The sequence below is a fragment of the Astatotilapia calliptera genome, chromosome 15 (genome assembly GCF_964374335.1).
Source record: "Astatotilapia calliptera chromosome 15, fAstCal68.1, whole genome shotgun sequence".
NCBI lineage: Eukaryota > Metazoa > Chordata > Actinopteri > Cichliformes > Cichlidae > Astatotilapia > Astatotilapia calliptera.
Window position 1 is genome coordinate 11,588,476 of NC_137436.1, and position 16,433 is coordinate 11,604,908.

At 39.9% G+C, this 16,433-nt stretch overlaps 1 protein-coding gene across 5 annotated transcripts in view; it reads right to left on the bottom strand.

Moving 5' to 3' along the window:
* Positions 1-16,433, bottom strand: part of utrn (utrophin) — a 192,241-nt gene that overhangs the window by 13,282 nt on the left and 162,526 nt on the right. For 3 of the 5 annotated variants that reach the window (XM_080290148.1, XM_080290146.1, XM_026194061.2), the window contains exons 70-73: positions 15,206-15,342; positions 9,019-9,057; positions 8,461-8,526; positions 6,112-6,177 (exon numbers count right to left, since the gene is read on the bottom strand). In XM_080290148.1, the coding sequence (XP_080146274.1) occupies positions 6,112-6,177; positions 8,461-8,526; positions 9,019-9,057; positions 15,206-15,342 (308 nt within the window). Of the gene's footprint in view, positions 1-5,494; positions 5,650-6,111; positions 6,178-8,460; positions 8,527-9,018; positions 9,058-15,205; positions 15,343-16,433 lie in introns of those variants that run through there. The other 2 variants (XM_080290149.1, XM_080290147.1) reach the window with 2 other exon arrangements.

Consider the following 16,433-nt stretch of genomic DNA (forward strand, 5'->3'; position numbering starts at 1 on the left):
AGTTTCAAACAATTTATTTATCTATTTATTATTATTTATTTATTTTACATTTTTCTGTCCAAATTTGAGTCAAAACACTTGACTTCTCTCAGAAATGAATCAAGCACAACATCAAACCGCTTCTGTTCAGGAATGCAAGTAAATAATTTTTTTTAAAAATGCTTTGCTACTTTAATCTGCTTTGGAAAAAACAATAATTATACTTAAACATTAGAAAAATAATTTTGATTAAAGAGTTTAGTGTAAAAAAGCAGTAAATTAGCCATTACAAAAAGAAAAAAAAATGTTTACCAATTATAAAGTCTGAATTTATGGCAGATGCGGTATAACCCTTTGACTGGATAGTAGTCTAATACATTTCTTAAGCACTGTATGTTATATAAAAGTATATAACAACTATGTAACAACTTTATCTATAACTCTCGACTTAATGTTTCAAAATACGAGTTTTAACAGAAGAACAGAAGAAACATGAATGGCAGCTTCCAAGCACCCGATCTAAACAAGGATTGTGTTAGCTGACGTCTTGATCCTTAGACACAGTAGGTGTGCCACGCTGTAATCTCCACAAACCCGGGTTTAAAACACAGATGTGTCAGTCGTTACCATCAGATAACTGAAATGAGGGGAGGCTGTGAGGAGATGGAGGGAGCAGAGAGGAGAAAGAGCCCGGCAGACAGCGAAAAGATATGGAGGAAGAAACAGCTGCTGCTCTTTACCTGCATGTGTGGTTATCCGCCTCTCTCTTTATGTGCCATCTCAGTGATGCGAGTAGTGCCAAAGCCCACCTGTCACCTTCATTCTGAAACACAGCCTGCGCTGAAGCCGAAGCCCTGACACACTCACACGAAAAGTTACACTATAACTTAAAAATCCTTTCTCCGGCTGTTGTCCTATAATGTTTATAAATTTACGTGAATAAATTTTAAGGAAAATTTCAGTCTAACGTCATCTGTAGAACTTAAGTATTTAACATCTGTGTTAAAGATAAATATTTATTTTATTTATGCTATTATTCTATGCTATTTTACATTAACATTAACCTGCTCACACTTCCTGTAGCGTCTGTGCCACACGTTAATTGCTTAAATCCGTGTTCCCAGATCTCAGCAATTAACCTGGTGAGTGTAAGATTATTAGCATGGATAAGTTTTATGTATGAAAAGTAAATGTACATTATCTGACTCACAGAACATAATACTGTGCTTGAGGTGAAATTGAGTCTGTGAGCTGAAAACCCTGCAAAGCTGACTCAGTGACATTAGGCAGGTGCTTTCTCTATACGCAAAGGAGACTATGAAATGAGTCCCTAATACTTGGCTATCAAGAAAAAGTTAACACAATAACCCTGAAGAACAATCTGGTGAACTAAAATGTCTCAGGTTTTCCATTTCACTTAAGAGTAGTGAGCAGAAATTCAGAATCCATTATGGTCACATGTATAACCACAGACAGAGGTTACCGAAAAGGACGCCTTTTTTTCTGGAGACGACAGTAATTATACTATTTCATGACCAAGGTATGGGCTGAGTGAAACGCTTATGAAAGGGAGCTCAAAATAGTCTTTTTTATCTCTTTTTAACATAAAAGAAACAATATGCCCAGCCTTGCATGAACACAGAAAAAAAAAGCTTTTTATGATTAACCGGCCTAAGCAGCTTATATGATGAGTTCAGAGCATCCTTTTCTTTAGGAATTCAATTCGGGTCTAGTTCAACCTTCCCTGTATTTCGGTAAAGATTTTAGGTGCCAGTCATAAAAGGGACATGAAATAAACTTTCTAAGTGGTGAATGTAATGCTTAAACCTTTCCGCACTCTCAGAGAAGAACAAACACATTCCATAGCTTAAAAAAAAAAAACGAACTCCTGTAACTAGCAGCTCCTCTTGGCCTCTTCTTGCATACCACTTCTTCCAAATATAGTTTGTGTGATGACTGCTTTAACTTTCACACACTCTTCACAAACTTAACTTTCCTAGACTTTCTGAAACTTTTATGGAGATTCTGGCATATGCATGAACACAAAGTATCTGTAGTTATTCATCAATTTCACTAAATAATTGAAGGCTGAAGATGCTGAAACCAGTTGTTGAAAAACGGCACAAAGAAAGCAGAAAGAGACGGGAAGTCGACACAGCTGTTGTTGCAACAAGCAGCAATACACCAGCAGGCACACACACAATCACATTTCTCTCTTTGAATTATCACTCTGCTGTGACAGGGCAGACGCTCATGATGGAGATGGAGCTACTCGCTACAGAGAAACTAGGACCGGGGTCCTGCACAAACCGAGTGACCAATTAGGGAAGGTCCCCGACAACGGAAAGCTGCAGCAGGACATTATAGCTGGCAGGAGGAACCCAGAGGACTGCAGGAAGGGGATCATTACGTGCGAAAATGGGGACTAGAGGCGGTAGAGTAGTCTCACAGACCACCTGCTCTGAAATCCTGAGAGAAGGAGGAAGTGCCCTTTCAGTGCACTTCCTCCTGCAGGCTTACACAGCGTGGGGGCGGCTGAAGAGAAAGAGACCCAGAAATTATAGAGATGACAGAGGAACAGAGGATCAGTGTGGCAGAAGATTTAAATGTGAATAATAGTGATGAATACCAAGGCTGTTAGTTCACTGTAGCTACAACTTGAATATGAATTCCATGCTTGGTACGCGGGAAGGCGTAGGACATGCCCGAGGGGACTTTTACAGTTTATTCCGCTACAACAGTGATCTCCAGGCTCAAAGTCTACCTAACATATCACAAAGCAAGCATCTCCTCTCAAGCTGAATGCCACGATCAACTGAGTAGTCTAAGCTCAGAGAGAAACAGTGAGAGATGAAGACGGATGAAAATATAAAGAAAGAGAAACAACGAAATCAGGAATACCAGAGGAAACAGGGAAAAAAGGGGGGGATCAAAGACAGTCAAAGGCAAAAATCTTTTATTCTTCTCCCCCGGCGAGAAACATTTATAATCCTTGATTTCTGTGTGTAAAGTCCTTCATTTATTAGAGTTACTGTTCTGCACTGCACGCAGGGCTCTAAAACATTATTTCAGTGTTTAACACCCTGCAGTGTTTAATCTGAAGGTTGCCTGGGCCCAAAGGTAAAGCATGATTAGACTAGAACAAAAACTGATGAAAGAAGGAAAAGAGAAAAAGGGGACAATCGGGTAGGATGAAAGGTGGTTTCAAAAAGTAAAGGGCTGGAAAAATAAAAAGGGAGAGGAACAGGAATAAAAGGGCAAAATATGAAAGACAAGAAAAAGGGACAGTGCTCGGGGAAAGACTGGAAAGCGAGAGATAACCAAACAATAAAGCCCGGCAACAAAAGGGGAATTGGAGAGTCTCGCTCCTCGGTGGTGTCCTACGGCGCCGATGACAACGCTGCGCTTCGGTTGAGGGTCAGAAATAAAAATAGGCAACGCTAGGTTTCTAATTAAGAATTCCCTTTTACATAAAAGTGACGCGAAACAAAGAAGCACACGTGCATGCACGCGCACGTAATAATTATTGAAGTCAATGCAAAGCTAAAGATGAGTGGATGTACTGAAAATACCAGCCAAAAGCCAAACACGCGCATTTAACGGGCAATCGCAGTCACCCGTGTTACGGAAGCGCCGACACCGCCGCCTCCTACAGCAGTTGGGATAATTTCTGTGACTGTGTGTCCTTACAAATCACCAGATGGAGTGCAGTGATAGACAAAGAGGCTTTGGTGAAATCAGCTGTAGGCAGAAAAAAGTAAATCTCGCAAAAAGAAAGAGGGGGAACAATAAACCACTCAAAACTCAAAGCTTTGAAAGGAAGGGGAATGAGAGTTAATTCGTTGCAGAGAGGGACGCGTGGCTGAGTGGGATGCTTCACTGTAGTGGTCTATATAACAATGCCTTTAAAAAAATTTATTTGATTCAAAGTTACTAACGGGCCCACTGATGTGCAAAACAGCTGCTAGAACTACTGTGAATGGCATTCAGCTGCAGAACTGAAGCACTTAAGTGGACACTCATGACGTTTAGTCTAAAGTAAATTTCAGGGCAAGTAGGCTGGCTCTAATGATTATGCTTTTCACGTGTAACAATTCCCATCAGGGATGAATTCAGGATTGTTTAGCCAATAGTCAAATGTAACAGCAGACAGACTAAATGTAGGTAATTTTCCCAGTCAATTAGCGATACCCTTTAGGCTGAAATATAACAGTGCCTGCTGTAAACTGTTATTCAGTTTACAGCAGGCACAAATGTTCCCCATTCAGGGCGAGGTTATTTATTTAAAGCACAGTAACTAGAGCAAGGTTTTACTGCATTAAAAAGCATATTACGTACATGACCCTGCTGAAATTGGATATATATAGAAGATGGCTTTATGGTGCACCATGAATATAAAACACTAACCAATCAAATAACAATGTATAGTTGATAATACATTACTTCTATTGATCTAAAGGCATTTAAATGTCCCTGTGCTGTTTGTATATGTAGTTTGCATCTGTTGCTTTGCAGTGAAAGTGTAAAAGTAAGAGAAAGCCCAACTTTGACTATGCACTAAATGTTCCCTTTCTGCTGTTAAACCCATTAGCCTTTCATCGAACCACCATCTTCCTCACTTCATTAATGCCCTGCATACATTCTGTGTCTAACATCTGCGTTCTTTCCCGTTTGTTTTAGAGTTGGAAACGATAATGGCTTCTTCTCTTAAATAAGCCCGAGCGCAAAGCACAAAAGAGAGAGTGAGGAGGAGTAATGATAATATGTTTGTCCCGCATTACGAAAGCTTTGAGCGAAAATAAATCCACCTCTGTTTCTACTTTGCCCTGCTCGCCAACAGTTTTTGTCTTTCCATTCTTCGGTCCTCCTATTGAGAGCGGACAAATGCAGCTTTTGGGAGTCTTCAATAGCGTTTTGTCTTCGTCTGAAACTGTTATTCTAAGCATCAAGGTTGGTTGAAGGTGAAGTGTGGGAGCAGTGGTCCACATGATGCAAGCACATCAGCAGGGGATACAACCTACAACACAGCGAAGTTGCTTTATCTTTACTGCAGATTCTCAAAGGTTTTAACCATCCACCCCGTGTGCCCTTCCTCTGTTGTGCTGTAAATGCTGTAAATACTCTTTGTTTTTTAAAGAAGAATTTCCTTTTAGAAATCCCCAAACTATATTCGCTTCTGTTCACACAGCGTCTAGGGAATCTCTTTGCTCTCCACTTCCAAAACCTCCAAAAACATGTTTGTATAAGGTTTTTTTTCCTGCCACTTCAAATTGTTTTTGAAAATTAAAAAAAAACAAAAAAACAGCTTAAATCTTTCCATGCACGTATCCAAACCTATTTGGAAAATCTCAAAGATCTACAAATGTCTTACCAAAAACGATGCAAAACCCAGAAGTAATTCCCTCCGCAATGATGAGTGTGTGTGTTTCTATTTGAGCTCGGAGGGCATTTGAGCCGCAAGAGCAGCTCATTCCCGCGATTGGGATCTTAGTTGGGAACCAATACGTCCTTCAACTTGAAAGGCCTGCAGACAGAAGCACGAACACAATCGGGATCCTCTGCGCGCATGCTCCTCATCAGCTTTTCTCCCATTTCTTGTGATTTTCTTTTCACGGTTTGCCATGTTCTCATCTCCTTTGATTAACGATAGCGCTGTTGTTATCGCAGATCCTGAAAGCAGACACTCTCACTTTGTCATTGTTGGCACTCTAATCCGGTACGTTCTTTCTAAAGTCCTCTACTTCACACTAATCAACCACATTGTCTTTTCCCCCTCATTTCTCACTTCTTTTACTCTCCAAGAAACCTTTCTAATTTTTTTGTGCCTCCAGATCTCGGTGCAAAGATGTCAAAAGCTACCTGGTATTTATTTATTTATTTAAAAAAGTGCTAGGCAAAGCAAGGTGAACAGTTTTCACTGAGGATTATAATGAAACCAAATATCTAATATGGATATCTGGAACATATTCACTTGTGAATTATCAGCTTCATGAACATTAAAATGGGTGTTACAATATATTATTAGACAAATCTCAAGTCCCAGACACTGGAAATTGAAATCTGTCCAACATAGTTGAATGGAAAACACGTAACCATGTAGAAAAATGCTGAAAATGACCAGCAGTGACTCACATGCTTCCTGTGGCTGAGCTGCTGTCTGTGGGTAGAGAGCCGTTGGAGCGTTCCATCTGAGCCAACCTGAGGAAAAAAACAAAACAAAACAAAAAAAACACCATCAGGGAAATTACCAGCTGAAACTAAACCATTTGAAAGCTGTCAACATCTCATTTAAATGCAACAGAGCATTAGAGCAACAGCGTCAACAAATTATATTAATGCCACAGTAGCAGACCAATTAAAATTTAAAGCATCTCGTGGAGTCCACAAGCATGTTAATGATAAAGATGCCACAGTTTGTTTGGGCTTTTTTTGGTGCTTTTTGTTTTTAAGGGAGGAAATGGATTACATCATTGAGTGATTCTACTTTATGCATGCACAGTTTATATCCGAATGTATGGGATCAATGTTTGGATGAATATGTACGACATGCTATGGGGAAAACGTTTGTTTTCTTGATGACATATGCAGTCAAAGCAGCCATGCTAATGAGGCTGGTTCCCCACATCAAAGCCTGTCTTACACCAGTGTAAAAGGGGCAGATTAAAAATATAACCCACAATATTAAGAAGTTGATCTCTGACAGAATATACATTAAAGGGAGAAGCTATAATTCTAATATGAAATCTCATCAAAGTGTGCATATCTTCATGCGCATCCGTACGCTCCAATCTAATCTCTTATGTGTTTTTATTACAGCTGAAATTGTAATTCTGGTGTCACTTCTTCAGTGAAACGATACCACCAGAAACAGTGAGCGAAGGTTAATGATGTGTAGCTAATGGAAGGTTACAGGGCTGCGTCACGAGAGTCATAATGAGTAAAGCTTTCTGCAGAAGTCCCGGAAAACTGCGGTTGGGTTTTGATACAGGAGATGAGATTTGGACCAATTAGAAAATCTTTTTAATGGCACAGATAGGATATAGCAAGTATATCAGTGGATCTTAGTATTAAAATGATTTTTAAAAGAACACGACAGAAATTCAGTCCAAGTGCAAAAAAAAAAAAAAAAAACTACTAAAAACATCAGTTTGTTGATGCTGTTAATGATTAACTGCAGCTCACACACTGTGCATACAGATGTGCTGATGTACACAGCAAGATAATTTGAAGCAGGCGGTTAAAAGCAGCTATCAGGCCAATCTGTTACTAGACTGATTTTAGCAACACATCTATAATGTCACCAGCTCATGTGGTGGGTGGCTGCATGCCACTAAATCCACTCAGCAAGCAGACATCGGCATCAAGCTGATATTTAATGTATGTCAACACTGTGATGGATTGTCACAAAGTTCAAAAAGAGCATATTAGGATTGTTTGTGCCTTCCCTGGCACCCAAACATAATCTCCCTCTACCACCAACGCATTTCCCTCACTTTAATCAAGATTTGGAAAACATCAATAAATGTTGTATTTTTCTATTATGGATCTCTTGAAAGGTTCAGGTCAATTATTTTCTTTCTATTTTTAAAGTAACAATGAAAAATCCAAACGTTATCGATTTTAATCAGATGCTTTGGTGCCGTCTGAGAAGAAAACTGGCAAACAGTATTCCGGTTTCTCTAATTTGTATGAAGCAAGTTTTAAAATGACACTTTCAGCACATAAATGAAGGCGAAATGCTTATTTTCGTCTCCAGTTTAGTTGGAACCATGCCATTTCCATCTTTCTGGGCTTTTTTGCCTCCCTTTCTTTTCTTTTGTCTCAGCTAGTAGGAGACATTTAATGTCCCTGACAATAGAGCCAGCTCAATTTCCTAAAATAAGCAACGGGGTACTTTGATAGATGCAGAATTTACTTTTTTTGTGTTTGTTTCCGAAACTGAAGAGCCATTTGAGACATGTTTTGCTGTGTAATGACACTAAAACACAAAAAGAAAAGAAAAGCTGTTCCATTACTTATGAACGCCTGCACTACACATGCATCTTATGGTACTAAAAACACATTATTTACTTAATTAGATCCCATTTACTGGAAATTACATTAGATAAATTATACATTTAAGAAACCACAATTGAATGTTTTCCCTAGCTTCCAAGCACCGACTGTTTCCGATTTATTCCATTTCTTTAGCTTGGAGAGATTTAATTTGGTTGTCACATCTGCATTTGTTGTTGCCCCTTTCAGATCATTATTTTAGTGCAGACTGAAGGGAAGTGCGGCCTGGGGGGAGGGAAAAGCATCTACTTAAACGTTGATGTCCATTAGATAAGGGTCCGCAGTTACAAGAATTCATAGAAAACTTTTTAAAATGGTCCTCAAAAAAGAAGCTGTTCAACATTTAAATGCAATTATCGATTCTTTACACACATGCTTCGTGGCATTTGCAATGAGAGGATGGTGACTGGAGAATCCAGTGCCTACCTGCTGGCATAGTGCCCTATCCTGGAATGGGTGTCGTCATGAGAGAGCTGAGGTGACTGGGACAGCCTGAAAATGAACGGGGTAATGGAGATGAATGAGATTCAGCAAGCCCACACAAGCTCATTAACACACTGATATTCACATGCGCGCACACACACACACACATGTTCATGGACAGCCTAACAGCCCCTCATAACATCACCTAGAAAACAAATCTCATGGTCCTAGACAGAGAAATAGGAGAGCAGGATTATCTAAAGAGCGACTGGATGGTTTTTGACAGGCCTGCTGGGATCAGCAACTGAATGCTAGCTGGGTGCTCTAACAAGGAGAAAAAAGTGAGGGTGAGGAGACAGGGGGAGAGTTTTTTTGGTCCCATGCTCAGCCAGTGACTCAGGCAGGCAGGTGGGCAGGCAACATGCAGAGCAGTCATGGCTTAGTTGGTGTGAGGATGATGGGGGGAGATGAGTAAGTGAACAAGGGAGTAAAAGAGGCGGTGTTTTAAAGGCATTCCAGGCTGGAGACGAGGTGGTGTTTACTGGTGGCGTAGATACTCACTCATACTGCTCCGGACACATGCTGATGAGGGTGACGGGACTGTAAGAGAATCGGGAGGGGAGAGGGAAGGGAAGTAAAGGAACCACAAATCATTTCAGGGTCAAAAACCACTGAGCGGGTCAGAAACAAAACACACAGCAGGTAGAGGAAGAAGTGGAAGGAAAAAGTATGTCCAGCTGCTGAGCGCCTGGATTCAGCACACGAGAAGTTTGCCTTTAGGGCTTTCTTCGACTTTCAGATTCTGTCACTGTTTGGTTAGTTTTACTCAGCAAAAATACTTGTTTAGCTCTGGGGAAATCAAAATCAAAATCAAATACATCCTTTCAAAACTGTCACCCATATCTACAGAGTCTGACTGATAGAAAGCACTGAGCGCAAACTTCCCCCGTGTGCACACAGGAAAGGCGTGTAAAACAGTGACCAACATATCTAAATATACACCGAATGTGGCCGAGACTATCTCTCGTGGAGTTATCTTCAATCTGTTTCAGAACTAGACTTGGAAACAGTTTGGAAAAAGTGAAAATGGGCAGCTGGATCTGTCAGTAACACCCTGTAACACAAACAATGGTTGTGTGTGTCTGAAAGATCTCACACACAACGGGTTAATGATGCAAGTTGATTTTGCTGCAGTCACACACATCTCATTAAATTGGTTTCACAGTTGCTCCTGCATACAGAATGATATGGCCTAAATTCATTCCCTTTTCTCATTTATTTCCTGCAGGATTTACAGAAATAGCAAGCCAGGAAAAAAAAAATCAGTACAGTAGAACCTATTTCCTGGTTAATCTGCTATTGAGTCCAATACAATATGTTATATAAGGAGAACTAAAAAAACAGTGCAATAAGCACACAAACGAAGATACGGGTCATCGAGTTTTGCTAATAAAACACTGATGCAAGTCTTTTAAAGTTTCTGCTTTCCAGCCCACAATAACTGCTGCTATTTTTAGCGACCCAGAACACAAAATTGTCATTTGTAAACAAACGGGACACCTTCTAATCCCAAGAACACAAAGAAATGTGCCGTTTTCACAAAGGAGGCTGGCTAGAAATTGTTAAGATAACAGTTGAGGTTGACGTTCTGTTGCCTCGCGCTTTTGTTCCCACATTAAAGCAAAGAAAATCAGAGGGAGACGTGAGGCACGGTGGTTATGTTTCTCACAGCGGGGCAGCCAGCGTAGTCACACTTCTGTAGCTGTGAGGAGAATTCAAAATGTAACAGGAGATTCAGACAGAGGAGAGGAGAGAGAGAAAAAAGACGAGATGGGGGTCGGTATGGCAGGCTGAGCTAACTTCTTGGAGGCAGTGCTGCAGCATTTTACACACCCCCGCCTAAATCTTTGCCTGGAGGAATACTCGTTGTGCTCATCTCGCCTTTCAGGAGACCGACATTAGTCTTTAGCTCTGCAAAGATAGATAGCTTTGCAGATTGCAGATGTGTTTCCTTTCATACATATCTCTGCAACCTCTATTCAGTGAGAAAACTTCACTCTTTAGATGAAGGAAATAAAGAAAACAAGGGGGGGAGAAGCTGCTGCCTGCGAGTTTGCTGCAGACAGAGGAGAGCTTAAGTTTGACCAGGTACCAAAGCAAATCATTTTGAATACAATTTGGTGCCATTTACAATTAAGAAATACAGACAATTTCTCTCTTTACTCTTAAATTTAACAAATGTTTTTATATTTATCAAACTAAAAAACTAAACATTTAGTCTGATTTGATGTTACAATTAAAAAAGTGTTTGTGTTTTTAGCTGAAGAGTTTGTAAATATCTGGTTTTAACTGTATATTTGATGATGTTGGTGTTTGGCTTGATTGTCAGCACACAGAGGGAGAGAGAGGAGAATGAGGACAGAACAGAGATGGAACAAGAACCAGGTGAGACAGACCTGTTAGTCAAATGGTTGTTTACCAAAACTCATGAGAACATGTATCCAGTACCTAGTGTTTCTTCTTAGATACCATTTGTTACTTTTCAAATTCTATATTTATTAAGTTATGCAGGCTTGTTTGCACAACAAGGCTAAATAATTACATAAACTTTTCTCAATCTAAATAGTGGACTTTGGTAAATTAAAAAATGAGTGTAGTGCAGGTCTATGATGATTTTTAGTGCTACTATCATGTAGTTGTGATTGTGGTTCTGTTTTGGTTAAATCCTAAGTAGTCCTGATTTTGAACTGTTGTAGTCCTGTTTTAATTCCGGATCAGTTCTGGGTCTGGTTGAATTGGGGTTTAGTCCTCGTGTCTTGATACAGCCCCGACTTTGTTCTGCCTTGCTGCTTAATTAAAAACCTAGTTTAAGGTGTCCTGCATATGTGATATATATTTTTTTCCTATGTGAAGTCATTCTTTTTTTAACAAAACTCAAAACAGAGCCTATTAATCTTTCAGTCATTTCTACCCTCACTTAATTTCCTTTCGCTGCTCAGCTCTCACACAGTGGCTCAGCTATGCTCCAATCCCTCCTGTGCTGTGCGAAAGCAAAAACACAAATATGCCTGACACCCGTAAACGAAGCAGCATCTGGCTGACTTTTTTCGTCTCGGTCTTTGTCTCGATACCCTCTGATCTTGGTCTTGTCTTGGTCTCGGTTTAGGCGGTCTCGACTACAAGTCTAATTCAAAGTCATGTAAATCACCTTTAGTTTGTTCTTTTCCTCAGTTTAAACATCAGCAGGTCATCTTGTCTATATATGTGAACTAACAAGAGTTTGAACAGTTGTACCTAACAAAGTATAATGTGTATGTGTTAGTCACCGTAGGGAAATTACTCCTCTGCATTTAACCCATTCACCCAGTGAAGCAGTGGGCACCAGTGCCACCAGTGGCCACCAGTGCAGCGCCCGGGGAGCAGTGTGTAGGGACGGTTCCTTCCTCAGGGGTACGTTCAGTGGATTCAAACCCCCGACCTTCCGATCATGGGGCAACCACTTTACCTACTGAGCTATCCCCCTTCCCACTGAGTGGCCACTGAGTATTTAAAAATAGCAAACATATATATAATAAAACAGTTTTTTTCTTAATGTAATTAATATAAAAACTATTTTACTGCCATATGACAATAGAAAACTTTTCCTTTTAAAAGTCTGCTATTGATTTATCCTTGTCAAATCATTCCATTAAAACTTTTAGTTATATAAGAAAATTCTCCCACAAGCTTTCAAATCCACATTCAAAACCATTAACCTTCCTGCGAGACCTAATACAACAGAGACTCATCTGCTCCATCTAGTAAGGTTGGGTGAAAAGCAAAAAAACCTAACACTGAGTGGAATACCATTTGAATGGTTCTTTCACATTATCAAATATAGCTGCGACGAATCAAAAATCCTATCTGCCGTGAAATGAAGCAAAGATATAAGTGGGAGGTGAGAGTAGGTGGTGTTCTGCTCACTCTCAAGGTGGAGAGAGTGGGTGGAATTAAACAAAAAAACAAAAAAGAAACAATGTTACACGAGTGGAGAAGAGGGAGCGCGAGAGAGCGAGTGCATTAGTGAGGGCGATTATTCAGCAGACAATCTAATTTTCTCTTCTGCTGCTCAGTACTATAAAATCACTACTTCTTAAAAGTTCCCTTTGTTATGATGACTAATGAAGACTGACAACGCACTAAAAAGGTTTGGAGTGACACTTAAAATCTCTTAATATTTAGAAATAAAAACTGCAAAACAAATTGGAAATTAAAAACTGTATATTTTAAAATTGTAAACAAGCATTATCTTACTGCAACAAACATGACTGCAATTGTTCTGGTGTTTACCTAATCTGTATTAAAGCTCTTATAAAGCAGGAACCCAGACCTTGTTCCAATTACAGAAAAATCCATTTCAATTTAGGTCACGGTATTCATTTTTATGACGCAGAGATGGCAGAAGCCACCAGACTGTGACAATACAGAGCCAAAATGAACAGGAGCATTTCTTAACACTGGCTATGTTTGGGCCAGATCTTACAGGCGGTTCAAAAGCTGCTTTCTTTGCCTGTGGCGATACATGGATGGCCCGCTGATCACAGATGAGACCTAATGCTGTAAAAGAGACAAAATGATGAGCATGAAATAGCCCTAAATTTCTTTAAGTCTCCATTCGCTTCTGCCATATTTTGAAAAGTTCCCTGCATTTCGCTGTAATTTCACTACCTTTTAGAGACATTTATCAAACCAGAAGCTCTGCAGGAGTCATTTGTCAGAGAGGAAGAGAAGTGAAAATGGAGCGAGGTGGGAGGTGAGGAGGACAGGCAAGGATGGGAGGGATGAAAGCGGTACGGCAATCCATCTGAACGGTGACTGCGCACGAGTCGGGGAAAAATTTATTGAGAGAGAACAAGTGACTCATTGTGTGTGCATACGTGAACAGCGCCGAGAGTTGTTTTGCTTTAAAAGATGCAAAAAACTACATGGTTCAACGGAAATGAATGTTGCATTAGGAGTGAGTGAGTGATGGCACATTAAAAAAATACTAACAAAGAAAAACAAAGGAAACAACGGGGGGACAAAAATGCACAGTGAGGGACGTTTTATTTTATTGTGAGTCTCTTGTTTGAAGGGGCAGTAACTCAGACAGCCTCCTGGAAGGTATGACGTAGGGTATCTACATAATATGGGCCTAATTAAATGGCTCTTTTCAGTAGGATTTAAGGCTGGTAGCAGAAGGGACATAAATTAGACATAATCACTGGGCCAGTGCTGCAGACAAAGGATCCACAGTGCACCCGCTTGAATTCAATTGGTTCATTTCTAAGAATTAAGAAAAAGAGTGTTAGTGCTAACTGTTGCTTATGCAGCGAACACCACAGTTCTGTCCCTTACTGAAGGATAGTCCAAAGCTCTGTGGAGGTTGGCTGTCTTTTGCACATCTTTGTGAATTCATAATTCTATCAATTTTGATAAGATGCAGATAACTGCAGACACGCACTGCTGCTGTAGCTGTCCCCTGTCCTCCTTTGAACATGTTGTTGACTATCTGAGCAAATAATCCCAAATTTAGATGAATGGAGTGAAAGACTAAATGCATGTTTGAGCTTTGAGTTAAGTCTTTGCTGGATGTTTTCATATTTCTTAAGGACATGACTTTCAGTGACTGTTCATCTTTTGAAGATTGCTTTTCAGCCCTGCTTTTGTCTCCCACTTGTCCGGTGTCCTTAATTTATTATTTTTTTTTCCACAGACACAGTTCACACTATGCCGATAGCTCTTTGGGAATCACTTTGTTGGTGCAAAAATACTATTTTATTCCTGTCAAACTCTGTTATCTTTGCCATTTTTCATAAACCGAACTAAAGAAATGGGAACAAATTATATGTTTTCATGACAGGCTGCAAGTGAAAAAGTGCTTAAAGATAGAAAAGTACCAATTTTAAATTCTAAGTTGTGTGTAGGCGCCTCAGTGTTTCATCCTTTGTTTGTTAAGCCACTCAGCACTGACATATGAATCATTCAAGCATTAAAAAGGCACCTAAATCAAACAGAAAAACCAAAACATTGAAAATGGCCAGGTTGCAGGACTGGACTGAAAATGAGTGAAATAAGCAAAAGGCAGCCAGTGTCAAAGAAAAACTTTCAAAGAGCTTCAGAACCCTGGAGAACTGATACTCAAGACCACTATAATGAAAGTGAAAGAAAGTCTGTCTCCTTGAAAGCAAAATATAAAGAAATGCTGGGGGGCTCAATGCCCTCAAAACAAGACTCTAAGAACTTTAATGGTGTTTTTATGCTTGCGGCGTCTACTACATGATGTGCCGTCAAACTCTATGCGTGCCACCATATTTGGGACACTTTGGCTAGTCATGCACCAGATTACAAAAATCAAGCTGCTGCAGCTGAGTTGAGGGTACAGTCGGTATCAGGTTTTATCACCATTTTAATGTTACTCCAGCACTGAAGCTCAGAGATATACAGATATACACTGGGACATATTGCAACAGTTTGAAAACGTGAGACTATGTCAGTGCTTATGTGGTGGAATTGTCAGTGTGTCTTCTTATGCCTTCCTACACCTTAATGGTAGCACAAATAGAAATGCCAGCGTGAGGATATTGCATCGCGCGTGGAGGGTTAACTTGCTGCTTAATAGTCCTTAACAACAGTGTGGACACACAAAACATCCTTTAAGGGTTATAGCAACTATGGAAAAGTTTTTGTGATCCAAAAGCACGTATAAAAAACCTTATGGGTTACTTACGTTTCCATGTTGTCGCCCTCTAAAACCGTCTGTACTGGTAGGTAACCTAGCCGTGGATGTTTGGCGAAGTACTTCTTAGATCGGAATTTGTTCTTCAGCACTTTGGTGAAATCACGCATGTCCTCACCTGATGTCGTCTGTAAGAGGAAAAAACATAGATGGGCAGGGGGTCGCTTATTATTTATTGTAGTGTGCAATGAGTTCAAAGATTTCTACAGTCTCTTCTGCACACATAAGCATTTGTGTGTAAGAGAATGTGTTTGCTAATTAGATACTTAGCAGAGGTGCGCTTTCCGCCACGCAAGCAACCAGCAAATTACCAAACGGGTTTGACCACAGGGAGAGAAAATCCCTTCCAAAAGATGCAGACAACCACTGCTAAACACACACACAGGGGCACGCGCGCACACACACACGCAGGCAGGCAAATACACAGCTCCTACAGTTGACAGATATGCATAAATGAACAGACTCTATTGAGTTCACTCGGCTTATTGACTAATCCACACAATTTAGGATGGTAGCCTGAGCAAACCAACAGCAATTACAGAAGAGTTATACTAAAGCTGGAGAAAAATTTGTGCATGTGTGTAAGCTCCTTCCTGTGAGGATTGAGAGACATGCATTTTTTATTCTACTGCCTCTATTACATTGGGGGGGGGGGGATATAAGACCCCAGTTGGAAACGAGTCAAGACGTTTCAATAACATGACCAGACAGGCAATCGCAGTCAAACTGAAACACAATATTCTCTTAGGACAGTTCAAAACTTTGAAATTACGGTAATCAATACATCACGCCCCAAAGTTGTTTAATATCCCTGACAAAGACAATGAGAAATATGAAGACAGCACTCCCATAAAAATCATAAGCTAATAAAAAAAATACAATATTGTGGCCATAAAATAAACAGTATGACAAAGATGAGAAAACAATCTTATTAAATGACCGCAGTGAGTCTCACCAAAGCCGCTATAAATCTGTAACTCTCTGCAAAATGCGTTTATTATTCAATATGGACTTAATATTTTCAAAAGCATAAAACTGAAACACAATTTGGTTCGAGCATGGGGAGACACACAAGTATAATTACATATCATGCTGATGGTTTTTTGTGTTTGTTTTTTTTTTTGAGGGAAATAAAGAAAAAAACAATTAAAAAAAGTCTGACTTTTACTACACAGGTGCAGATAAAGCTACGCTGAACTGTGAGATTTAAAATGAGACA